At 39.0% G+C, this 26816-nt stretch overlaps 1 protein-coding gene and 1 long non-coding RNA gene across 7 annotated transcripts in view; one reads left to right on the top strand and one right to left on the bottom strand.

The window, feature by feature from the left end:
• ACBD6 (acyl-CoA binding domain containing 6) overlaps window positions 1-26816 on the top strand; it is a 203655-nt gene that overhangs the window by 130871 nt on the left and 45968 nt on the right. Inside the window, exon 7 of one of the 5 annotated variants that reach the window (XM_086343546.1) lies at window positions 14643-14857. The exons of the other annotated variants lie outside the window; for them this stretch is intronic. Within the exon in view, the coding sequence (XP_086199672.1) occupies window positions 14643-14657 (15 nt within the window). The 3' untranslated portion in view covers window positions 14658-14857. Of the gene's footprint in view, window positions 1-14642; window positions 14858-26816 lie in introns of those variants that run through there. 5 annotated transcript variants of the gene reach the window in all.
• Window positions 1-26816, bottom strand: part of LOC147356274 (uncharacterized) — a 67959-nt gene that overhangs the window by 9372 nt on the left and 31771 nt on the right. The gene's annotated exons all lie outside the window — the stretch shown is intronic.

The following is a 26816-nucleotide window of genomic DNA, read 5'->3' on the forward strand; positions in this document are numbered from 1 at the left end:
TTGAAAAAAGGTTACATACCTAATCTCTGTGTTCTCCTTGAGCTTTGTTCAAAGCCAGATTCTTTGAGAAATTTTTCAAGAAGCTCAATACAAAAATGTCACATATAGAAAGATTAACCATCACTTTAAATACATTTTAAAATATTGTCATTTTATGTGTTCTAAAAATTTGTCTCAGATTATACAGATTCCATCATGGTTACTTTTTGTTGCTGTTATTTGGACCGAAGTTGAGTTTTCTGCTGTTTGAGGTAGTGCCCTAAGCTCTCTCAATAGAGAGAAGCCTAAAGCATGTCTAAGCACCTGTTTAAAAAGAATAAAGTTGCCTGTTGCCTGTAACAAAAACTATCCCCACCTACAATTTATTAAACCTTGACATACTGCATTACTTAAGAGTTCTCAGAGAAAATTAAAACCCTTTTGACTGGGTTTTGCCATGCATGGAAATTTTTAGTGACATTTAAAAGGTTTCTCTTGTGTTCCTCTAATGGGATAAATAAAAAAGGCTTGTTTTAGCCCAGCAAATGGGGGGACAATCCAATTTCCTTGATTCCATCAAGACACTTTTAAAGCATTAGCCTGTGCCGTAAAAAAAATTCAACTGACCCCCTTTGCCTGATGGCTTTGAAAAGTATCCTGATGTGTAGGTATTTGCCCAACACAGCACACTTGGTTATTGCTCTTCCAACACATCCGTTGATGGAAAAATCTTATGTGAAGCTCCAATAAATGTCAGTTTATGTTACAGAACTATAAAAACAGTGTACCAGATTATAATGGTCTCTCTGATGGGCAGCTTTTCCCCACAAGATGAAAAGAAATCCTGCCAAGTATGTTTAAATTTAAAAATTAAGGAAAAGATAAGTTGTTTAATAATTTAGTAAACTTTGTAACATGTAATTTGTTCACTGCTGTCCAAAAGATGGTGCTCATTTACAGAGAATAAAGGTGGCCCTAGTGGTAAAGAATCCTCCTGCCAATGCAGGAGCTATAAGAGATGCGGGTTTGATCCCTGGGTTGGGAAGATCCCCTGGAGAAGGAAATGGCAACCCACTCTAGTATTCTTGCCTGGAGAACTCCATGGACGGTGGAGCCTGGCAGACTACAGTCCATAGGACTGCAGGGTCGGACAAGACTGAAGTGACTGACCGCAGCACAGCATACTAGCTGAGGGGAGTTGTCCTCAATGTTAGCTAGCATTTGAATCACCTGCACTTGTTAAAACAAATTTCTGGGCCCAACTACCAGAGTTTCTGGTTCAGTAGGTCTAGGGTGGAGCCTAATCTGCACTTTTAACAAGTTCCTAGGTTGACTGATACCACTGTCCCAGGGCCCACACTGGAAGGACCACTGACCTAGGGGACCTGTGAAAAGATACCTCTGGATCAGTGGTTCAAAATTTGAATCTAATCATTTAGCCTGAAAGTCATTAACATCTGAGAGCACTCTGATGTGTGAAAAATGTATTGATGAACATCAGTAGTCTTGAGTGGACAGGCACATATTTGACATTTGGCCTTCACTTTGGCAGTCTTTAAAACCCATTCCGAAGGGAGAGAAAACATAAGATGAAGCTTTCGTTATAAGACAGTGCAGGACATTAAAGAAGTGTGCGAGTTCTATGTTGTTGAATAAAAGTAGAAACTGAACGTAAGTTTTCTATGTTCCATTGCATAATAGAATGAAGCTTTGTTGATAGTATCCTGATATTTAACTTTCTTTTTAACAAGAACTTCTGCCCATTTTATGTAAAAACTCATAGCACCTTCTATTTTTTTTAAGTAAATTACATTTGATATTCTGATTCCTTGAAACCTGGTCATTTCTGTGTAAGAAATATGGTAATTGTGTTATCCAGAATATTCCATTCTAGCTGTGTCAGCAGTATTTCCTTTGAAATACTTAGAATTGATCTAATAGCCAGCTTTTACTTGAGTGTCTGAAGAGTTAGATACTATTTATTTGTCCTTAAAGTGTACCTGTGAAGTAAATAGACAAAAAAAAAAAAAATCACCTTTTTGACAAGAAGAATTATAGCAGAGAGATTTGCTGGTGTCCGAACATCATAGACACAAAACTGGAAAGAAAGGCTTAAGAACCTCAAATAGACATTTTCAAAGAAGACAGTCCAGCCCTCAGCCTCATTTTCTCCTGGTGGAGGAATATGTATAAAAATGCATACATGTATATCTGTTCTTACAGTGGTGTATAACATTGATTTCATGTCATTCAAGAAGCTATTGTTTGGATTTTTTAATGGTTTCCTTTTAAAATTATGGAAATACCATATAACAGAAGTAGAGGAGCCCCCCCCCCCAAAATCTATCTGACTTGTTTAATTCATTGCACTGTCACCTTAAAATATTTGTTGAATTTGTGGCTAACTCTGAAGCAAAACAAATGCTCCTGTTTTTAAAGAGTTATCAGCTGCTTTGTGCTTCCTTTGGGAGTAAGGGTACTATCTACATTACTTAAAACACAGTTTGAAAATAATTAAAGGTGACTTTGAAATTTCCCTGGGTTAAATGAATAGAATCAGGTAATCAGCACTTTTCCGGAGCCCTCCTGCATTTCCCTAGAGGCCTCTGAGCCTGTATCTCCTGACTCCTTTCCAGCACCAACTTTCTTTTATGTTTTGGGTTTTCCCCTCAATCACGTCAAATGAGAATGCTCCACATGGCCACAGGTATTACTCTGCTGGCCTTTCCCTGTGGTGCAGAGAGCAATGAAGGGTCCAGAGAAGACCTCACAGAGGGGTCAGTGCAGAAGTGGGAGCAGTTCGTCTCTGCCACTCTGATATTCGACAGCTGGTCTCACATGGGCCTGGTGCCAGCAGTGTCTTTACAGGCTTTGTGGCAGAGATTATTTAAAGGAGATTAATCCCACTAAACCCCTTATATTTTAATTATTTCTGTATGTATTTATAAAACCTGCAGTCTGCTTGTTTCAGGGCACAACTGTCCAAGCCCTTGTCTTTAACCTGGTTTCCACAATCAGACAAGTCTCCCTCTGTTACCACAAAGGATACACCATTGATTTGATTTTCCTTGTTATTAAAATTATTGGGGTTTTTTTTTTGTTCATTTGTTTTTTGGTTGATTTTGGTTTCTGTTTGATATTATTAACATTACTGTTTGAGAGGAAAGTTAATATGACTTATTTTAAAATATCTGCTAAAATGCTGTTTTTATATTACAGGATAGGAATTTAAAGTTGTAGACTTGTAGCATGTGAAAACCTCTGGGAATTACTCACAGTAGACCTTTCAGAGTTTTATACTTTGAAGATGGGTTAGTGGATGTGCCTACCTGGAAATCTAGAACAAAGGTTTCTGCCACAAATTTATGCTCTTGAGGACTATCAAAATTTCCTTTGAATTTAAGCGAGTGAGTGGAGTGAAAGTCTCTCAGTCTTGTCTGACTCTTTGCAACCCCATGGACTGTACGGTCCATGGAATTCTCCAGGCCAGAATACTGGAGTGGGTGGCCTTTCCCGTCTCCAGGGGATCCTCCCGACCCAGGAATCGAACCAGGGTCTCCTGCATTGCAGGCATATTCTTTACCAGCTGAGCTACCAGGGAAGCCCTTGAATTTAAGAGTTCACACCATATGAAAGAAAAATATTCATCATTAAAAAAAAAAAAAAAGAGCTTATGAACTATCCTTTGGGGCACGGGAGCGTCACGTCTCTAGGCACCATTGAAATGCTTCTGTCTCTAATACGCAAGGAAGCATTTCTGCTTCTTCATGCTCTCTATTGCCCCTTCTTTCCCATACTGGAGAAAGGGATTTCTTGGGAATCATCCTCCTCAAGATCTTTCACCTTCTAGGGAATCTCTAAAAGGGCCTGTCTTGATTTAGAATGTGTTCGTGATATTTGTATTAGTATCTTCTAGCTACTTGTTTCAGATTGTTTTATTTTAGTGTAAAGATAACAATTTTTAGTTAGGCTGTCTTTTTTTTCCAATTGAATTTTTGGATGCTTAAATGAATGAACATTCAACATGTTCATGGATGGAGGCAGGATCTTTATACAGATTATTTAGTAGCGAATGTTTTATCCAAATTCAATGATAACTGTTGCTGTTGCTCAAGAAGTGGAAATTAGACATTAAAATTGCAAAACTTATTTATATATAAATGGAATATGTAAAGTCCTAATTCTGTTGTTTGGCTTAATAGATCACTTTGGATAAGTCATTTTAACTCTACTGAGCTTGAATTTCCTTATTTATAAAATGGAGCTGTGAATACCTCCTAATACCTTACTTCAGACTGTTAGTTTCAAATATTAATAAAGTTGGTATATATGAAAGTGTTCTGTAAAATTAAGTATAAATTTATTAAAATAAGTGTTAAATTTTTATTTTCTATTCTTTACCATCTGAGCCACCAGGGATGAAAAGAAAAGCATGTCTGAAATACATATAGAAAAATAAATAAGATCTGTGGGAGTAGCATAAAGATCTTTTACACTGTACATATTTTATGAATGAGTCTCAGTTGGTGTTAGTTGAGCTTTTTCCTTGTCTCTTTTCAAAACATGTATTCTCTTTCCCTTAATTGTTTTTCAATAATAGGTATTATGGAAACATATTACCATACAGAATCAGATTAGTATGTAATAGTATAATACTTAGTAATAAAAACAATCTATTCTATATAATATGTTCTCATATTTGAACTGATCTAAACTTCCTTTATGTACAGTGTTTAAAACCATAACAATATTAAAAGTTACAGAAATCCTTAGTTAGGAATTCTTATCTGACGTGAAGACAATTAGAATATGCTTCAAAGTTTCAAGTAGAATGGCAGGCTAAGGACAATGCTTGCAAAAGAGATGGGAGACCAGATAAATTATTAGGGAGGCTCTTGTAGGGATTAGTGGATTAGAAGGTTAGGACCTGGATGAGGTCCATTACTGTAGAGAAAGAAAGAATCAGATACGGTACAGAAGAATTCAATCAACTTCACTTGATGAAAGACAGTATAAGAGGTAAAGAAAAGGGATAGAAGTTGACTATGACTCCAAAGCTACAGGCAAAAAAAAAAAGTTTACTGGTTTTTGATGTGGCTGATTTTAGGGGGCTATCATGAAATTCATTAAAAAAAAATGTCCTAAAGAAAAAGAAGAGCCAAAAGAGAGCATTTGTACATGCAGAGTTTTTTTTTTTTTACAAGAGTAATAACAGATTTTAAGAGAAGGCTGGATCTTAATTTTAATACCTTGATACTGAAAAATATATGTAGAGAAACCCATAAAATCCCAGTAGTGTTTAAGAGCATAAGCTTTGGATCCAGAAACCTCAATTCTTGTGACCTCAAAGTTCTTTAACATAACTAAGCTTCAGTTTCTTCATTTTGTGAAATGAGATAACTTAATACCTACTGCATAAGGTTGTTGGGCAGATTACATAAGAGGACATATGTAAATTGCCTAGCATAGTAGACAAGCTTTGCCACTACCATCATTGTTTTTACTCACAACTGACTAAAATCATCTTTCTTACTATATGGGCCGGCTATAGGCAGAAAGATACACAAAATGAACTGTCATTAAATTTGCCCAGAATACTCTTCGTTTTGCTACTCATACAAGACATGTATATATTTATTATAGAATTCTAATTCATAGATGACTTGAATTAAGTCTTTTGGTCTTATTTTTAAACCTATACCACTGAGACCTTTTTATTTGACTCTTAGTTGTACAACCATACATAAAAGTTATTAAATTATAGATGGAAGGTAGAGATGTAGTAGGGGAATAAAATAAAGCTAACGTTTATTGAGACTCTATTCCCTTTAATACAATCATTCATTCCCTTCAATAAAATCAGTTGCTTATGCCAGAAAAACAGCTCAAAATAGTCTTATATTTGAATGTATGGATTTTGCTATCTTTTTTCCCAGAGGCTGTGTCCTTTTTTATTGGGTTCCCCTGAGGAAACAGCTTATATAGTATTTCTTAAGGAAACTGGAAAAGAATTTAGGCAGCAGGACTAATGTGGATAGTAAAAACTAAAATAAAAAATCTTTCCGTGTTTTTAAAGATTTAAAAAACTACTCTAAAAGAGGACAAAAACATGTGGATGGTGATAAAAAACCACCACTTCATGATATTTATCGGCAAAGAGTTCTGAAGAAATTACAGTATGAAACACTGAAATTCTAGCCTCAGGGTAAATAGAGGGTTAAATCTCTGAGCTGTAGAAGCAGATTGTGTTTTCCTTTTGTGATCTGGGCTGACAAGACATCAGTATTCTATTCATCTGTTGGGAATTAGGCTGTTAATCCAATCAATGACTCCTGAGTGAGCTGTGGCCTCGTCCCCCACTGGGGAACAATCGGATCAAACTGCAGATTGTTTAAGAGCACAGTGCTGTCCTCATGTCAGGTGGAATTCTCAAACGCTCCCTGGTGCATTGGGACAGGGAACGCCGTCTTGACCCATTTATCCTACTCCTTAAATAACCAGGTATTTGCCTCATCCATAGGAAAGCATCAGCGATAGTGACAACAGGAGTGCAATAGAAATCCATTAACTTAAACTCACAAAAGTGTGGCTGAAAGGAAAGAATGCTTCCCAACACCCCACAAAATAGCTTATATAAAAGTTTTTTCACTTTATTCATATTTTTCCCTCCTCCTCAAACCCTAAATCTTTTTTCTATTGGGTTGTTTTTTGTTTTTTTGGTTGTTGTATTAAAGATAACACTGAATTTTGTTAACCACCATGAGCTCTTTCTGTGTATTTATACTGCTCTGCCTATATTTTTATAAGTCATCTGGGTACAAATAAATTTTAATATAGATTATGGGAACACTAATTAAATAAAATTTTAATTTTAGAATATCTTTCTCTGAGGAATGCTAATTAAATAAAATTTTAATTTTAAAGTATCTTGGTCTGAGCATACATAATTTTGACATCTTTTGCAGCATAGCAAGATTTGATTTCTAATTACTGATTTAATAGTCCATTAAGTACATTTGGAAATTATTATTGAACTGATGAGATAGATATTCAGGGTTGCAGTTTTCGTCTATGAAATGCTATCTCAAATTTTTCCTTTTAAACAGTAACGTGAAATAAGATATCATAAAGCAAAACATCCAAAATGCAAAGAGAAGTTCTCAAAGAAGGTATTTACTACCTCAATCTTAATGAAGACAGTCTTAAAGGATGATTTTATTGCTTCCTAGCTACAGCTTCCCAGGTGGCTCAGTGGTAAAGAATCTGACTGCCAGTACAGGAGACTCAGGAGGTTCAGTCCCTGAGTCGGGAAGATCCCCTGGAGAAGAAGATGGCAACCCGCTGCAGTATTCTTGCCTGGGAAATCCCGCAGACAGAGGGACCTGGTGGGATGCAGTCCATAGGGTCACAGAGTTGGGCACAACTTAGTAACTAAACAACAACAACAATCTACATTACGTAAGAGTGTTCTAAAAAGAATTCCCTAAATATGTCAAATTTATCCATTCATCCTAAGTATTTAGCACACAGCTTTCATATACCCAGGATTCTTCCTGAGCATTGGAATTCCCACCATGAACAAGACAGACAAGGTCCACAATCTTTGACAGCATACATTCTAGTGAGGAAAACATACCAAGAACAAGTAAATAAGACCACCAGATAAGCACTGAGAAATAAGGTGAAAGATGATTGGTTACTTTGAACAGAGTGATCAAGTAAAACTTTACTGAGGGGAAGTAATAGTTAAACAGAGACTTCAGTGGAGAGAAGGTGCTAGAAGTCATGCCCAAATCCCTGAACTAGGGATGAGCTTGACATACCAAGAGCAGACTACTTATATGTACACTATTCCCCAGACCAGAGGGTTTCAGGAGCAGCAAAGCATCTGAATCTCCTTAGGAACTTGGTAAAGATAAAGATACTTCCCTGGTGGCTCAGTGGTAAAGAATCCACCTGCCAATGGATTTGGGACATGGGTTTGATCCCTGCTCCAGGAAGATTCCACATGCCTTGCAGCTGCTAAGCCTGTGCACAACTACTGAGCCCCGCTGTGATCCGCAACAAGAGAGGCCCATGCACTGCAACTAGAGTAGCCTCTACTCGCCACAACTGGAGAAAGCCCACGGATAGCAACCAAGTAGTGCTAGCCAAAAGTAAGAATACAATTATTTTTAAAAATGTATATCTGAGCCTCTAGCCCTAGACATGCTGGTTTAGCAGGACTGGATGGGATGGAACCTGTGCACCCAGTGCTGTGAATGGAATGGAAGACCTACTCTAGCCAGTGTCGATGGATTCCTGCCTTGAACACTTCACACACTTACCTGCGTCCATCTGTGTGCACATGCTCTTCCTTTGCCTGTAATGTTCACCCTTATCCTCTCACACAGAAGTCCACCTCACCTTTTCAAACATTAATACCATGTGCTTTTCAAGACCCTGTCTCAGTAGGAAACACAGCACTATCTTTGAAGTATTCTTACCAAAAAAAAAGTTGAACCCAAATTTAATAAAACCTGTTTAAAAAAATACATGTGATAATGATGTAAATGACATCAGAAGATAGTAAGCTGGCAAATCTGGACTATGGGACAGTCTGCTGAAAAACTGACTCGATGATAAGTCAGGGGCATTTTTTAAAAAGTGAGACAACATGAAATTCATTCTCTAAAAAGAACAATGAGGAGCCAGAATGTAATCAGGTGTCATAATGAGATTCTGAAAACGTTTTGGGAGAGGTCATGCGAGAGAAAGTGGAGAGACTGGTATGAGCCTTGTAGTCAGACATCATCAAGGGGGAACTGTGTCCAGCCCTGAAGAGTAAAAGCTCAGGTGCTCTTTGATGGCCACCGAGGAGGAACAGGGACAGGTCGCAGAAACAGCTCCATCGAGATACGTGTTGGTCGTGAAGAATAATTGGATAAAGTGGATCCTGACCATGGATGCTTTGCTGCTTAGATTAAGGACTATTGTGTGCATGCACTCGTGTGTGCACACGTGTGTGTGTGTGTGTTTTTAAAAGGAGTCACATAATGGATTATGTTAGAGTAATTACTGATGGTGTACTGCTACCAGGGAGAAGGGCAGTAGGGAGGAATAGCGCTGAAGACACCATCCTATCCATTCAGATAGGAGTTGATAAAGAATTTGTGTTTGAGGAACAACAGCAGAGGTATTAACTAATTTCCCAGGTACCAAAAGGAAAGTGCCTATTTCATAGCATCCTCTGTGGGTGGGGAACTATTTTGTGAACCTACCAGACTATGAAAATCTTCATTGTGACACCAGTCTGAATGGCCATCATTAAAAAGTCTACAAATAACAAATGCTGGAGAGGGTGTGGAGAAAAGGGAGCCCTCTTACACTATTGGTGTGATCGTAAGTTGGTGCATCCACTGTGGAAAGCAGTATGGAGAGTCCTCAGAAAGCTGAAAACAGAATTATCATATGACCCAGCAGTTCCACTCCTGGGCATATATCTGGACAAAACTGTAATTCAAGAAAGATAGATGCACCCATATGTTCATAGATATACTGTTCACAATAGCCAAGACAGGGAAATGACCTAAATGTCAATCAACGCATGAGCTGATAAAAATAAAACACATATATACAATGGAATACCACTCAGCCATAAAAAGGAATGAAATAATGCCATTTGCAGCAACATGGATGCAACTAGAGATTACCATACTAATAAATCAGAAAGAGAAAGACAAATACCATATCACTTACATGTGGAATCTGAAATATGACAGAAATGCACCTATCTAGGAAGCTGAAACAGATTCACAGACAGAGAACAGACTTGTGATTATCAAGGGGCGGGTGAGGGAAGGATACACTGGGAGTTTGGGATTAGTGGATGCAAACTATTACCTACTGAAAGGCTGGACAACAAGGTTCTTACTGTATACAGGGAAGATATATTCAGGGAAATATATTCAGTGTCCTGGGATAGCCATAATGGAAAAATACGAAAAATATATGTACCTATACATGTGCAACTTAGTCACTTTGCTCTGTAGCAGAAATTAACAACATTGTAAATCAACTATACTTCAATTAAAAATTTTTTCATAGTGAAAGTGAAAGGTGAATGAGTAGGAAAGAATCATTTCTTAGATTTCTCCACTATACATCTGATTATTTACATAGGAAGCTATTTAGAATCAAGTAGATTGAAGTATATTGCGTTTTACTGTATAGTATTATAGAAACAGTAAGCAAAACACTGAAAGAGATGGGAATACCAGACCACCTGACCTGCCTCTTGAGAAACCTGTATGCAGCTCAGGAAGCAACAGTTAGAACTGGACATGGAACAACAGACTGGTTCCAAATAGGAAAAGGAGTACGTCAAGCCTGTATATTGTCACCCTGCTTATTTAACTTATATGCAGAGTCCATCATGAGAAATGCTGGGCTGGAGAAAGCACAAGCTGGAATCAAGATTGCCGGGAGAAATATCAATAACCTCAGATATGCAGATGACACCACCCTTATGGCAGAAAGTGAAGAGGAACTAAAAAGCCTCTTGATGAAAGTGAAAGAAGAGAGTGAAAAAGTTGGCTTAAAGCTCAACATTCAGAAAACGAAGATCATGGCATCTGGTCCCATCACTTCATGGGAAATAGATGGGGAAACAGTGGAAACAGTGTCAGACTTTATTTTCTTGGGCTCCAAAATCACTGCAGATGGTGACTGCAGCCATGAAATTAAAAGACGCTTACTCCTTGCAAGGAAAGTTATGACCAACCTAGATAGCATATTCAAGAGCAGAGACATTACTTTGCCAACAAAGGTCCATCTAGTAAAGGCTATGGTTTTTCCAGTAGTCGTGTATGGATGTGAAAGTTGGACTGTGAAGAAAGCTGAGCACCGAAGAATTGATGCTTTTGAACTGTGGTGTTGGAGAAGACTCCTGAGGGTCCCTTGGACTGCAAGGAGATCCAACCAGTCCATTCTGAAGGAGATCAGCCCTGGGATTTCTTTGGAGGGAATGATGCTAAAGCTGAAACTCCAATACTTTGCCCACCTCATGCGAAGAGCTGACTCTTTGGAAAAGACTCTGATCCTGGGAGGGATTGGGGGCAGGAGGAGAAGGGGACGACAGAGGATGAGATGGCTGGATGGCAACACCGACTGGATGGACGTGAGTTTGAGTGAACTCTGGAGTTGGTGATGGACAGGGAGGCCTGGCATGCTGTGATTCATGGGGTTGCAAAGAGTCGGACACGACTGAACAACTGAACTGAAGCAAAACACCCTTCAGAAGAGCAAATGGTTTGGCTCTGTTCTCTCATATACCTAACTTTAGATGCTTGACCAGCTTAGTAAGTTAATTTTTAATAATATATAGACTAAGCGGCAGCTCTTCAAAATATGCATACTTGAAAAAGTACAGACGTCAAGGAGAAGTAAAAATGAATATGTCGTCCTGAAGAGTAAGGTTATTCACTCCGTGTTACATCAGTTTTGAGATTATAGTTAATAGGAATTACACAAGCATACTAGATATGAGACTATAGTTTAGGCTACCTGTTGTCTTTAACCTGCAAAAAGAAAATTTGTCACTACATTTCTTTCGTGCATTATATTTATTTGTGTTGACTCCCCTTGCTCCATCTCAGTACCATAGTACAGTTGAGAAGACATGGGCTTTGATGCTGAAGAGCCTGGGACCTTGGCCAAGTTATATATAATCTCTCTGAGCCTCACTTTACCCAGCTTGAAAATGGGACTCATACCGTTTATGTAAGGGGTTGTCGTGAGGATTAAAAGAAATGATGTTCATAAAACTTCCAGCACATAAAAGGTATTCAGCCAACGTTTGTTCCTTTTTCTTTCCTTAATGTCTTGAACAATGTAGCACACTTCACAAAGTTAAACCTTGTAGGTCAGTGTTGGTTTCAAATAGTTGGTTTCAAAATGCTGCTTTTTAGTTAACTGTTTTTCTATGAATTTTTTTTTCTTAAATAGTTTCTGTACTTCATTGCCTCCTTCTTAAATCACTGTGCTATATATACCACAGGTCTTTATAGACGGTGAAGCACAGGGACAAATCTTCTCTTTCCCTCTTGAGACTGCTAAAATCTATTGGTTGGCATGCAGCCAGCCAGCCCTCTTTATGGCCGGCTGTTCTCTGTGGTCTTTGTCTGCAACTTGCCACCTCTGTCACAGCTTCTAATTTCTGCTGGCTGCTACTGTTGCTGCCCCCATTCTTTCTTCTAATTACCATTAGGCTCTGCTGGCCCTCTTACCATCTCTGCTCCCTAATCCTTGTTTCCTTCACTTTCTGCGTCTCTTCTGCCTCCTGTTGCATCTCATATTTCATAGGTAAAGGCTGGCCTTTCATTGCTTTCTCAAGCCAGCTAGAGGAATCCTTCTGTTCAGGAGTCATCTGGTCACAACGTGTTTAGTTTGGTTCCTACCAGCATCTTCCCCTGGGCTGTGGGCCCTATTCTAAGTACTTGAGAATACCAAAACCAAGCCCCTGGATTAGTGAGGTATAACTATATTTGATTTTTCTGCAAGTAGTTTATGTTTGTCTCATTTAACTTTTATTTGATGCCAAGTTTTGTGCTAGATTGAAGGGATAAAGGAAATAGAGGTCTATAAAGTTCAACTATGCCAGAGGTCCTTACTTTCAAAAAAGCAGGAAGACACAGACATATTCATAGATAATAGAAGGTAAAAGATGAGGGAGCAGTGAGGGAAAGAAAGTTTTAAACAAGGGTTGTGAAGGCTCAAGGTCCTACTTCAAGTTATAAAGAAGAGTGGCTGCTTATGAATGGAATCTGAGTAGTGGGTGATAGCTTAGAGTCCAGCAAGAGTCAGACACAGGACCCGGTCAGAGCAAGGGGAAGCTTTCATGATTCCCTACCATTTAAAGATAACGGCAGGGTTTCTGTGGTGGTCCAGTGGTTAGGAATTCACCTGCCGATGCAAGAGATTGCACCTTGCCAATGCAAGATGCAGGTTCAATCCTTGATCTAGGAAGATCCCACGAAGTCCATGAAGCAACTAAGCTTGTGCACCACAACCCTTGAGCCTGTGCTCTCGAGCCCAGAGGCCACAACTACACGTGCCCCACAACTAGAGAGTGGCCCCCGTTCATCGAAACTAGAGAAAGCCGGCACACAGCAATGAAGACCCAGAGCAGCCAGTAAATAAATAAGAAATAAAATATAATTATTTAAAAAACAGCATGCTTATTAAAAAAATAAAGATAATGGTCAAGAATCACTTAGGTAATGGTACATTTTTTATTTTCATATTTAGGAGCCTGGGTCTTTAAGTTCCCTATAATACTTTGTCATTATTTTGTATCTTTTATGGATTTTTATTTATTTAGAAACAGTGTATGAGAGTATAGTGAAGGAGTTATACATTTCTAGGGTTTCTCCAGTGGCTCAGTGGTAAGGAATCTACCTGCCAATGCAGGAGATGCAAGTTCGATCCTTGGGTCAGGAATATCCCCTAGAGGAGGAAACAGCAACCCACTCCAGTATTCTTGCCTGGGAAATCCATGGACAGAGGCGCCTGGTAGGCTACAGTCCATGGGGTTGCAAAGAGTCAGACACGACTGAGCACGCACTGAGCTGTACATTTCTATGCTTTTATAGTTAGAATTTTTCTACATTTTAAGTTTATTATGTGAATTTTTTAATTCACCTGAGTATTTTATCCTAATATATAATCCCTTACAAAGATTTTAAATGTATGACCAATGTTAATTTATTAGAATTGTTTTTGCTCCTGTTTATAACAACTCCATATTTATTAAATTTGAACATTTCTCTTAAGCTAAAACAGAAAGGAAAAGCATAAATAACTATGACAAACAACCCTCTTCTGGTGTGGTCATTTGAAATGAAACAACCAAAAAATTTAATCAACTTAAATTTAGAAAAATTAGCTGATATAAGTTGTAAACCAGATGAGTAAAAGCTTTCACTTACTCATTCTTGACATTCAATTCCATTTATTCTTTGTAATATATTTTAAAACAGAAATGTTTATAAAGACTAAGGTTTGTGTTCCTATATCCTATTTTGAGGTTACAAAGAAAACACTGGAGTCATATTCATGCTTTAATATAAACTCCACTTTAACACACACAGAGGAATAACACAGATAAAGATTCTGCAGATACAAGATGATGTGTTTTATTAAAACATCATAATCATAATAGTAAGATTATTTTAAAATATAGATTTAAAATAATTATTAATAATGATTAAAACCTGAACAGGTTGTATTTAAGTGAGTCATAATCATCAAGTTTGATCAAATATTTCTTGAGTGCTTATTATGTGCAAGGCATACAAAAGACGAATAAAAGAATTTACATTTGGCCCCCTGAAGACTACAATTTGGCTAGAGAGTAATTATAAATAACTATCTTTTGTTTCACCCAAATACCTATTCTTTAGACATGTCTCGGTACTTAGACATATAAACAATTCAGAGTTGAGGAAAACTTATGTGTTTTTAAAGCCTGCTCCTTTTCTCTAGTACTCTTGGAAGACAGAAAAGTTAATAGAATTAGAAGACAGCCTGGTTGTCCTCTGTCTTTCCATTCCCCAGTTGCCAATCAATTCTGTGATTGCAGTCATGGTTCTCATATTTATGCCCCTGCTCTAATTGATTTCTAGGTGGACATGCTCTAAGTTGAAAGATCAAAAATCCCAATATTTCACATTAAACACAAGAACACTTCAGCCCACAGCATCTGAACTCAAAAGCCTCAAATTAGTCATGGTGATCTGAGGAGCACAGCAAACAAGAAATGGATTGGGGTAGGGGGGCAGCAGGTAGGTAACCCTATCATGCTTGTACCTGTAAATAAACATTTATACCATAATTTAAATTGGTTTGATCAGTTTTTATTGGTATAGCCAAGTAATAATCACTGAAAAATGTTTGTAAATATACAGATGGTATTCAAATTCAAAGAATACAAATCAACAGTAACTTTTTCTTATTGTAAAAGTGATAACAATGTATTATTGAAATTTTTACAAAATATTTACAAATAATAAGTATAAAGAAAAAGGTTTTGGTCATCTGCAATCTTACCCCTGAGATAATCACTTTGGATGCTTTCCTTCTCTTTGTTCTATAGGTAGATAATATATTTTAAAAACAAAAATGAGATCATACTATATATACTTTTATATCCTACTTTACTTGTCATGAATATCTTCTCATATGCATATCAGATATTTTTCAGCACACTTTCTAGAATGTTTGCCTGATATTCTGTCCTATAAGTATATTATGCTGTAGCCATTTCTAACTCCACTAAGGCATGGACTGTAACTGGTTTATTTATCATTGTGTCCCTGATAGGCTTTCAGAAATAGATGTTTAAATTAATTCTTCCACTCTTCCATGTCTGTAGCTATGCAGCTACACGTGACAGGAGAAACGTACATGCCCATGTCCACTTCAGGTTTATAACTGCTGACCTCATGGGCCCTCACTGCTGCCCAGCAGCGACTCGACATTCCCCTACTCCGTTCTCTCTTCTCTCTCTTAGATAACTCTTTCATATGTTCTCTTCTCTGCTCAAAATTCAAACACCTCCTTCCTCATCCTCATTCTCTCCTAATGACCTTCATTCCCATTAAACTGAAGTGAAATAAGAGTCAGTGAAAAAAGAACTTCCGCAAGTTCTACCATCACATCTGTCTACCTGCCTGCATCTGTGCCTACATAGCCCCCTTTCCCCCCATTGGTATGTATGAGCCATCTGTGAGCCCAAGGCCAGCCCCTCTGCTCACACACTAGGCGCCATCCCACGCAAGCTCTCACTGCGTATATCCTTTTCTGCATTGTCAGTTTTCCCTCTCTTCTGTATAGTTTCCAGCAGATATAAATATACTGCTATCTGTTTACCCCACTTAACTGCCCAACTCCTGCCCCATTTCATTCTTCTCCAGAGTTCCGTGAAAGAGTTGTTTATACTCTAATTTCTCCTCCCGTGTTATTTCTTGAAGCCACTTGAATTGGGTGTTTACTTCTATCATTCTTTCTGTTTTTCATTTCAGTTCTGCTACATCCAGTGACCACTCTTTGGTCCCTACCGTTCTTGACCTATCAGCAGCATTTGAATGACTTTTTCGTTAAATGCTTTATTCTCTTGTGTTCCAGGGCAGTGATTTTGGTTACTCCCTTACTGACCTTGGTAAGGTCCCTTTTGCTCAGTTTTTTTCAGTAGCTGTTTCTCTGTCCCTTTTGCTTGCTCCTTTTCCTGTCCTCAGGCTTCCCTGGTGGCTCAGTGGTAAAGAACCCGTCTGCCAATGCAGGAGACACAGGTTTGATCTCTGGGTCAGGAAGATCCCCTGGAGAAGGAAATGGCAACAAACTCCAGGAAAAATCCCATGGACAGAGGAGCCTGGTGGGCTACAGTCCATGAAGTTGCAAGATTCATACACTAGTGATGAAACGATTTCCTACCCTCTTTGTCTTGAAATGCCCCAGAGCTCAATTGTCTGATCTCTCTTCTCTATACCCATTCCTTTGGTGATCTCATCCAGTCTCTGGGCTTTATATATCTGCCCTTCAGATCTCAAGTTTATATCTCCAGTTACAAATAGTTTCAAGGGATTGGATCTGATAGAGTGCCTGAAGAACTAGAGATAGAAGTTTATAACACTGTATAGGAGGCAATGACCAAAACCAGCCCCAAGAAAAAGAAATACAAGGCAAAATGGTTGTCTGAGGAGGCCTTACAAATAGCTGAGAAGAGAAGAGAAGCAAAAGGCAAAGGAGAAAAGAAAACAAATACCTATCTAAATGCAGAGTTCCAAAGAATAGCAAGGAGAGATAAGAAAGCCTTCTCAAATGAACAATGCAAAGAAATAGAGGAAAACAATATAAAGGGAAGAACTGGAAATCTCTTCAAGAAAATTAGATACCAAGGGAACACTTCATGTAAAGATGGGCACAATAGAGGACAGAAATGGTATGGACCTAACAGAAGCAGAAGATACTAAGAAGAGGTGGCAAGAATACACAGAAGAACTGTATAAAAAAGGTCTTAATGACCTGAATAACCATGGTGGTGTGTTCACTCACTCAGAGCCAGACATCCTGGAATGTGAAATCAAGTGGGCCTTAGGAAGCATTACTACAAACAAAGCTAGTGAGGGTGATGAAATTCCAGCTGAGCTATTTCAAATCCTAAAAGATGATGCTGTTAAAGTAATGCACTCAGTTTGCCAGCAAATTTGGGAAACTGAGCAGTGGCCACAGGACTGGAAAAGGTCAGTTTTCATTCCAATCCCAAAGAAAGGCAATGCCAAAGAATGTCCGAACTACTGTACAGTTGCACTCATTTTACATGCTAGCAAAGCAATGCTCAAAATCCTTAAAGCTAGGCTTTAACAGTATGTGAACTGAGAACTTCCAGATGTACAAGCTGGATTTAGAAAAGGCAGAGGAACCAGAGATCAAATTGCCAACATCCCCTGGATCATAAAAAAACAAGGGAATTAAAAAAAATCTACTTCTGCTTCATTGACTATGCTAAAGCCTTTGCCTGTGTGGATCACAAAAAACTGTAGAAAATTCTTCAAGAGATGGGAATCCCAGGCCACCTGACCTGCCTCCTGAGAAATAAGTATACAGGTCAAGAAACAACAGAACCAGACATGGAACAACAGACTGGTTCAAAATTGTGAAAGGAGTATGTCACCCTGCTTATTTAACTTACATGCAGAGTACATCATGCAAAATGCCAGGCTGAATAAATCACAAGCTGGAATCAAGACTGCCAGGAGAAATATCAGTAACCTCAGATAAGCAGATGACACCACCCTAATGGCAGAAAGCAAAGAGGAACTAAAGAGCCTCTTGATGAGGGTCAAAGAGGAGAGTGAATAAGCTGGCTTAAAACAACGTTCAAAAAACTAAGATCATGGCATCTGGTCCCATCGCTTTTCATAGCAAATACATGGGGAAAAAATGGAAACAGTGACAGACTATTTTCTTGGGCTCCAAAATCACTGAGGATGGTGACTGCAGCCATGAAATTAAAAGACGCTTACTACTTGGAAGAAAAGCTATGACAAATCTAAACAGCATATTGAAAAGCAGAGCTATCACTGCTGACAAAGGTCCGTTCTAGTCAAAGCTTTAGTTTTTCCAGTGGTCACAGACGGATGTGAGAGGTAGAGCATAAAGAAGGCCGAGTGCCGAAGAACTGATGCTTTCAAGCTGAGGTGCTGGAAAAGTCTCTTGAGAGTCCCTTGGACATCAAGGAGATCAAACCAGTCAATCCTAAAGGAAATCAGTCCTGAATATTCATTGGAAGGACTGAGGCTGAGGCTCAGTCTCCGGCTGGATGGCTGGACAAGCTGTCACATGAATTACTACAGAACTCTAGGCTGACACTGCCTTGATGGCAGCTTCTGAATGGTTTCTGTCTGAAATCCTCCTGAATAAACAGATGCCAGGTGTATTCAGTGATAGTCTTATGAGTCTCAATGATTAGATGAGCTGAAGAAGACCACCTTGTGGGCATAGTACATACATTATTGATCCTTTAGTTCCAGCTGCTCACTTATTCTGGGCCTACTTTACTCCAATCCCTCTTGCCAGCAATTTTAGTAACATGTCAATGCAATCATCTTATCTTCAGTTCCCAAAGCAAACTTGTTCTTGAGAACATCTGTATAGAGAACATCTGTGAATCTGCTTGGCTGCCTTAAAAGGGATGAATAATCAGTGGTGGTTTAGTCGCTAAGTCATGTCCGACTTGTGCAACTCACCACACGAAATAGGGAAACATGATTAAGAAAATAACTGAAAGGAAAACAATCAAAGGCAGCACTCATAGCTCAGCTGGTAAAGAATCTGCCTGCAATGCAAGAGACCTGGGTTCCATCTCTGGGTCTGGAAGATCCCTTGGAGAAGGAAATGGCAACCCACTCCAGTATTCTTGCCTGGGGAATTCCATGGACAGAGGAGCCTGGTGGGCTACAGTCCATGGGGTCACAGGGTCAGACATCACTGAGTGACTAACACTGATGTAAAACAAATGATTTTTTGTTCATGTATATGCCCAGACATTTACTTGATGCAAGACACTAAGGGACATCATTAGTTTATGATAACTGAATCATCCGGAAAAGATTAAATAATCTCCCATGTTCTCCATCTTGAGTGATAAGGGAAAGTAAGATACCTTAGAAAGTTTATAAGGGCGGTTTTCAGTGTTTGCATATTCAAAGAGTAATGTGCCAATTATTTTTAAAATGTGCTGACAGGTTTGTCGCTCTCTAAAAGGTACTTGGTTGTTATTTAGTTGCTCAGTTGTGTCCCACTCTTTGCGACGCCATGGACTGTAGCCCACCAGGCTCCTCTAGCCATGGGATTTTCCTAACAGGTGCAATTAATAGTTAAATGAGATGTTACTATACCTACCTTTTTTCCCCAAGAAAGAAAGGAGTGTGCCTATAACCAACTGAAGACTTAATTCACATATCAGAAAAATTCTTAGAAAAATAATTTTAAAATATGTTTGCCAACACCTAACATGTGGTAAATTGTCAGATTAGTTTAATCATATTCTGTAATGGAGTCACAGATCTCACAGGTTAGGAGAGGCAAAACATTCCAAGCTTAGAAATAATATTGACTATTATTTCAATATTTCAATAATATTGAAAATTACCCAAAATTGTATTAGTAACTCATAATTTTTATCACTACTTCTAATTCCTCACAACCAATTTTCTTGAGTGCTTCCCTTATCATCTATTCACTTGAAATAGTAAAACAGAATTTTTATTTCAGATGTCAGATTACTGGATAAGAAGTGAATCTCTCATTACCCACAAGGGAAAATGCATCCCCTCTATGCAGCTCTCTTATTACTCTCTTAATGCCTCATGCTGTGTACAGTATCTTTAGAACTAACATTGGTAGAAATGGTAGATCAAATCTGAATTACAGTATCAGTATCACTATGGTCACAAAAAAATCCAGGGACAGGAGAATTTTCTGCTCACACAGAACATCTTGGAAGCATGTTATTTCCATGACTTAAATATCAGATGCTATTAAAGTAATGCTCAAAATTCTCCAAGCCAGGTTTCAACATTATGTGAACCATGAACTTCCAGATGTTCAAGCTGCATTTAGAAAAAGCAGAGGAACCAGAGATCAAATTGCCAACATCCACTGGCTCACTGAAAAAGCAAGAGATTTCAGAAGAACATCTACTTCTGCTTTATTGACTATGCCAAAGCCTTTGACTGTGTGGATCACAATAAACTGTGGAAAATTCTTCAAGAGATGGGAATACCAGACCACCTGACCTGCCTCTTGAGAAAGGTATATGCAGGTCAGGAAGCAACAGTTAGAACTAGACATGGAACAACAGACTGGTTCCAAACAGGAAAAGGAGTACATCAAGGCTGTATATTGTCACCCTGCTTATTTAACTTCTATGTAGAGTACATCATGAGAAATGCTGGGCTGGAAGAAGCACAAGGGGGAATCGAGATTGCCGGGAGAAATATCAATAACCTCAGATATGCAGATGACACCACTCTTAAGCGAAGAGCTAAAGAGCCTCTTGATGAAAGTAAAAGAAGAGAGTGAAAAAGTTGGCTTAAAGCTCAATATTCAGAAAACTAAGATCATGGCATCTGGTCCCATCACTTCAAGGGAAATAAATGGGAAAACAACGGAAACAGTGACAGACTTCATTTTGGGGGGCTCCAAAAACTGCAGATGGTGACTGCAGCCATGAAATCAAAAGACCCTTGCTCCTTGGAAGGAACGTTATGACCAACCTAAACAGCATATTAAAAAGCAGAGACATTACTCTGCCAACAAAGGTCCATCTAGTCAAGGCTGTGGTTTTTCCGGTGGTCTTGTATAGATGTGAACATTGGACTATGAAGAAAGCTGAATGCCGAAGAATTGATGCTTTTGAACTGTGGTGTTGGAGAAGACTCTTGAGAGTCCCTTGGACTGCAAGGAGATCCAACCAGTCCATCCTAAAGGAAATCAGCCCCGAATATTCATTGGAAGGACTAATGCTAAAGCTGAAACTCCAATACTTTGGCCACCTGATGTGAAGAACGGACTCACTGGAAAAGACCCTGATGCTGGGAAAGATTGAGGGCAGAAGGAGAAGGGGACGACAGAGGATGAGATGGTTGGATGGCATCACCGACTCAATGGATATGGGTTTGGATAGGCTCTGAGATTTGGTGATGGACACGCAGGCCTAGCATGCTGCAGTACATGGGGTCTCAGTCAGACACGACTGATTGACTGAACTGACTGAAACGTGTGTGTGTGTGTGTGTGTGTAGGTAGCAGACAGGTAGATAGATCTGGACTTGGAAATGGGGCTTTTGATTCAGTTTGATAAAATGCATTTAGCAGTAGAAAAAAATCAGCACCTGGCTACAGAATTTTATGTGCAAAAAATAGCAATATTATCAATGACTTAATGTTAATATTTTCATCAATACTTCATTTGGTAAATTTTTTAAAAAATATTTCTAATTAATATTGTTTAAATGGCCATACTACCCAAAGCAGTCTACAGATTTAATGAGATCCCTACTCCCAGGTGGCACAATGGTAAAGAATCTGCCTGCTGATGCAGGAAATGCAAGAGATGCAGGTTTGACCCCTGGGTTGGAAAGAGCCCCTTGAGTAGGAAGTGGCAGCCCACACCAATGTTCCTGCCTGAAAAATTCTATGGACAGAGGATGCTGGCAGGCTACAGTCCATGGGGTCTCAAAGACTTGGACATGACTGAGTAGCAAAGTACCCATGACATTTTTCACAGAACTAAAACAGATAATCCTAAAATTCATCTGGAACCATGAAAGACCCAGCATTGCCAAAGCAGTCCTGAAGAAAAAGAACAAAGCAGGAGGCATAACCCTCCAAAACTTCAGACAACACCACAAAGCTAGAGTAATCAAAGCAGCCTGGTTATTGACACAAACACATACCTGGATCAATGGAGCAGAAAAGACAGCCCGGAATTAAACCCACACACCTACAGTCAGTTGATCTTCAACAAAGGAGGCGAGAGTATACAATGGGGCAAAGTCTCATCAGCAAGTGGTATTGGGAAAGCTGGACAGTGCATGTAAATTAATGAGGTTAGATCATACTCTCACACCATACACAAAAATAAACTCAAAATGGCTTAAAGACTTAAACATAAGACATGACACCATAAAATGTCTTTAAGAGATCATAGGCAAAACATTTTGATATAAATTGTACCAATGTTTTCTTAGGTCAGTCCCCAAGGCAACAGTAGAGATGGAAATGGCAACCCACTCCAGTATTCTTGCCTGGAGAATCCTGTGGACAGAGGAGCCTGGTGGACTGCTGTCCACAGGGTCGCACAGAGTCAGACATGACTGAAGCAACTTTGCATGCATGCATGCATTGGAGAAGGAAATGGCCACCCAGTCCAGTATTCTTGCCTGGAGAATCCCAGGGACAGAGGAGCCTGGTGGGCTGTCATCTGTGGGGTCGCACAGAGTTGGACACGACTGAAGCGACTTAGCAGCAGCAAGGCAATAGAAATAAAAATAAACAAATGGGACCTAATCAAACCTACAAACTAGCATAGAAAAGGAAGTCATAAAACAAAAAGATAGCATACAGAATGGGAGGAAATATTTGCAAATGATGTGATCAACAAGGGTTTCATTTCCAAAATATACAAACAACTCCTACAACTCAACAAAAAACAAACAATCCAATTGAAAAATAGGCCCAAGACCTTAACAGACATTTCTCCAAAGAATAAATACAAATGGCCAACAGGTACATGAAAATATTGCTAATTATTAGAGAAATGCAAATCAGTACTACAAAGAAGTACCACCTCACACCATTTCAGAATGGCCATCATTAAGAAATCTACAAATAACAAATGCTGGAGAGGGTGTCGAGAAAAAGGAACTCTCCTACCGTTGATGGGAATGTAGGTTGGTGCGGTCACTGTGGAAAACAGTATAGAGGTTCCTCAGAAAACTAAAAACAGAATTACCATATGATCCAGCAATCCTATTCCTGGGCATATTTCTAGACAAAACTATAATTCAGGACGATACATGCACCCCTATATTCATAGCAGAACTATTCACGATAGCCAAGATGTAGAACAACTTAAATGTCCATTGACAGAGGAATGGATAAAGAAGATGTGGTACATACATACAACTCAGCCATAAAAACAAAATAATGCCATCTGCAGCAACATGGATGCGACTAAAGATTATCATGCTAAGTGAAATCAGTCAGAAAGAGAAAGAAACACTGTATGATATCACTTAAATGTGGAATCTAAAATGTGATACAGACGGACCTATCTGTGAAGCAGAAACAGACTCACAGACATAGAGAAAAGACTTGTGGCTGCCGATGGGAAGGCAAGGGATGGACTCAGAGTTTGAGGTAAGCAGGTGCACACTATTACATTTAGAACGGATAAACAACAGGTCTTACTGTACAGCACAGGGAGCTATATCCAGTCTCCTGGGATCAACCATAATGGAAAAGAATATAAAAAAAGATTGCATATGTATATAAAACTGAATCACTTTGGTGTGCAGCAGAAATTAACACAACATTGTAAATCAGCTATACTTCAATAAATAAATAAATACAATTTTAAATAAACACATACTTCTTACATTTGACAGGGTGCCCCATCTCAGGAGAGAAGAAAATCTAGCCCTTAAAGGAAATAATTATTAATAAAATGAAAATAATGATCAAAAATTATAAAGAAAGAATCAGTGTAGAAATACATGTGGGGAAAGAAAGAAATCTGTATAAATTCAAGAGAGACCAACTCGTCCTCTGCATACAGGAGGAAAAAGCATCTGGAAATAAAACTGAAAAAGTAATTTTTCACTGAGTTAACTGTGAACTGAGTTCATGATTGTTTGGGCCCCAGAATAATTACATTTGGCATTTATGCTCCACAATGTAGGAAATATGGTAGAGCTTACCAAAAAGTAAAGTTGTTCTCCAAAGGCCAAAACAAACACAGCTAAGAAACAAATTAGTAAGCCTTGAGTTTTTAATAATCCCAAAGCTTTAAAAAGAAAGTGGTAAGTTTCTGACTGTCCTGAAAGCAAGGATCTGACAGTCCCAGTATCTATAAGGTATAAATCTCTCAAAAAACAGCAGCCACCATCAGGGAAAAGTAGACATTAAAAATCTACCCTCCAACAAAGAGCTGACATGAATTTTTCTTAGCCTGCACTCCAAGCCCAGGAGGGGAGGTGGGATGAGAAATAGGTTTGCCCTTTTTAAATTTACACTAAGTAGGTGTTCAAAAATCTCCAAGCTAAGAACCCAATGTAGGGATCTCAGACTGATACTATTTCCATGGTGTCTGTCAGAAACAAAAGCAAAATCATTCTAGAGGGACAGAATCTCCATTCAGGGAACAAAGCACAGAATTTTTCACAGATAAAACCCCACTTAAAATGAATTCACAGTCCCAAATTATAAAGCACACAGGTAGTAATCAGCAGTACACGAATCTCAGGCAGCACAAGTATCACATGTATCACCACCTGCCCCCTCTCCCTGAGCTCAAATAAAAGAAATACAGGGACTACACGTCTGCTTAAAATGCTCAAATATATCAAAGATGGATATTAAAACAAGAGAGAAGAGCAGAACACTATAAGGTTGGAGAACAGATTTCAAGCAGAGTGAAGTGCATTTACAGATGTGAATGTGCAGATAGGTATTCTTACTGGGAATCGGAGGTCACAAAATTGCGAGGAAGATGATCAAGGCTTGAGTCATAAATAACCTTTTGTTCTGTATTACTCAGGACTCCGTTTGCACGTGACAAGATCACTTTTGCCTAGAGAGTATTTTGTTGTTGGCTCACCTAACCAAGAAGGACAAGGACAGGGTTGGAATGATAAGAATTAGAGACTCTCATTCTTTCTGGATCTCTCACTGCTACTCTTTTCTTTGTGAATACTTCATTCTCACCTCCCACACACCTGTTTTCTCCAAAAAGTGGAGAACAATGCCACTTGTAGTTTTGATCCACATCTTTTACTTTTTACTTTCTTATTTAAAAAATTGTGCTAAGATATACATGACATGATTGCTGGGAGAAATATCAATAACCTCAGATATGCAGATGACCCCACCCTTATGGCAGAAAGTGAAGAACTAAAGAGCCTCCTGATGAACATAAAAGAAGAGAGTGAAAAAGTTGGCTTAAAGCTCAACATTCAGAAAACTAATATCATGGCATCCAGTCCCATCACTTCATGGCAAATAGATAGGGAAACAATGGAAACAGTGACAGACTTTATTTGGGGGGGCTTCAAAATCACTGCAGATGGTGATTGCAGCCATGAAATTAAAAGACGCTTACTCCTTAGAAGGAAAGTTATGACCAACCTACACAGCACATTCAAAAGCAGAGACATTACTTTGCCAACAAAGGTCTGTCTAGTCAAGGCTATGGTTTTCCCAGTAGTCATGTATGGATGTGAGAGCTGGACTATAAAGAAAGCTGAGCACCAAAGAATTGATGCTTTTGAATTGTGGTGTTGGAGAAGACTTTTGAGAGTCCCTTGGACTGCAAGGAGATCCAACCAGTCCGTCCTAAAGGAGATCAGTCCTGGGTGTTCACTGGAAGGACTGATGTTGAAGCTGAAACTCCAATCCTTTGGCCACCTGATGGTGGCCAGCTGACTCACTTGAAAAGACCCTGATACTGGGAAAGATTGAGGGCAGGAGGAGAAGGGGATGACAGAGGGTGAGATGGTTGGATGGCATCACCGACGCGATGGACATAAGTTTGAGTGAACTCCAGGAGTTGGTGATGGACAGGGAGGGCTGGCGTGCTGCGGTTCATGGGGTCGCAAAGAGTTAGACACGACTAAGCGACTTCACTTTGACTTTTCACTTTCATGCATTGGAGAAGGAAATGGCAACCCACTCCAGTGTTCTTGCCTGGAGAATCCCAGGGACGGGGGAGCCTGGTGGGCTGCCGTCTGTGGGGTTGCACAGAGTCGGACACAACTGAAGCGACTTAGCAGCAGCAGCATTAAGAACATGCATGTTGTTGTGCAGCTGTCACTACTATCCATCTGCAGAATGTTTTCATCATCCCATACTGAAACTGTACCCACGGGACAATGATTCCTCCTTCCTCTCTCTCTGCAGCCCCTGGTAACCACTGTTCTATTTCTGTCTCTCTGAATTTGACTACTCTTAAATAGTTCATACACTGGAATAATACAATATTTATCTTTTTGTATCTGTTTTTATTCATACACCACTTTCTTTTGACCAGGAAGAAAAAGGCTTTCTCTGTACACATGCTTCTGTCTCCTTGCTCTATTTTGAAAATCTTTTTTAAATATAACTTTATTTAATTGGAGGCTAATTACTTCACAATATTGTATTGGTTTTGCCATACATTGACATGAATCCTATTTTGAAAATCCTAAGAGAAGACTCTAAGTGGTTTGGCTTGAGTGACATGCTTACTTCTAGACCAGGAGGATGATGGGTGCTATGATGTGCTCAGCTCAGGAGGTTGCATGACCACCCTAGAATCTTCCCCAATTCTCTGTGTGTACATACCTTCTCAAAGAGCCCTTCCTTGTTCTTTTGATCTAAAATAGCATCTCACATCATCTAGACACTGTATTATGCTTTTTGGAGCACTTATTGCTGTCTATTACAGAAAAGATTTATTTGCTTATTACTTCCTCTACCACTAGAATGTAAGAGTTATAACATGATGGACCTTCTCTCTCTTGCTCACCTCTGTGCTCC

Source organism: Bos grunniens, chromosome 16, assembly GCF_055505025.1.
Source record: "Bos grunniens cultivar Pamir isolate PY7600 chromosome 16, Bosgru_T2T1.0, whole genome shotgun sequence".
Lineage (NCBI taxonomy): Eukaryota > Metazoa > Chordata > Mammalia > Artiodactyla > Bovidae > Bos > Bos grunniens.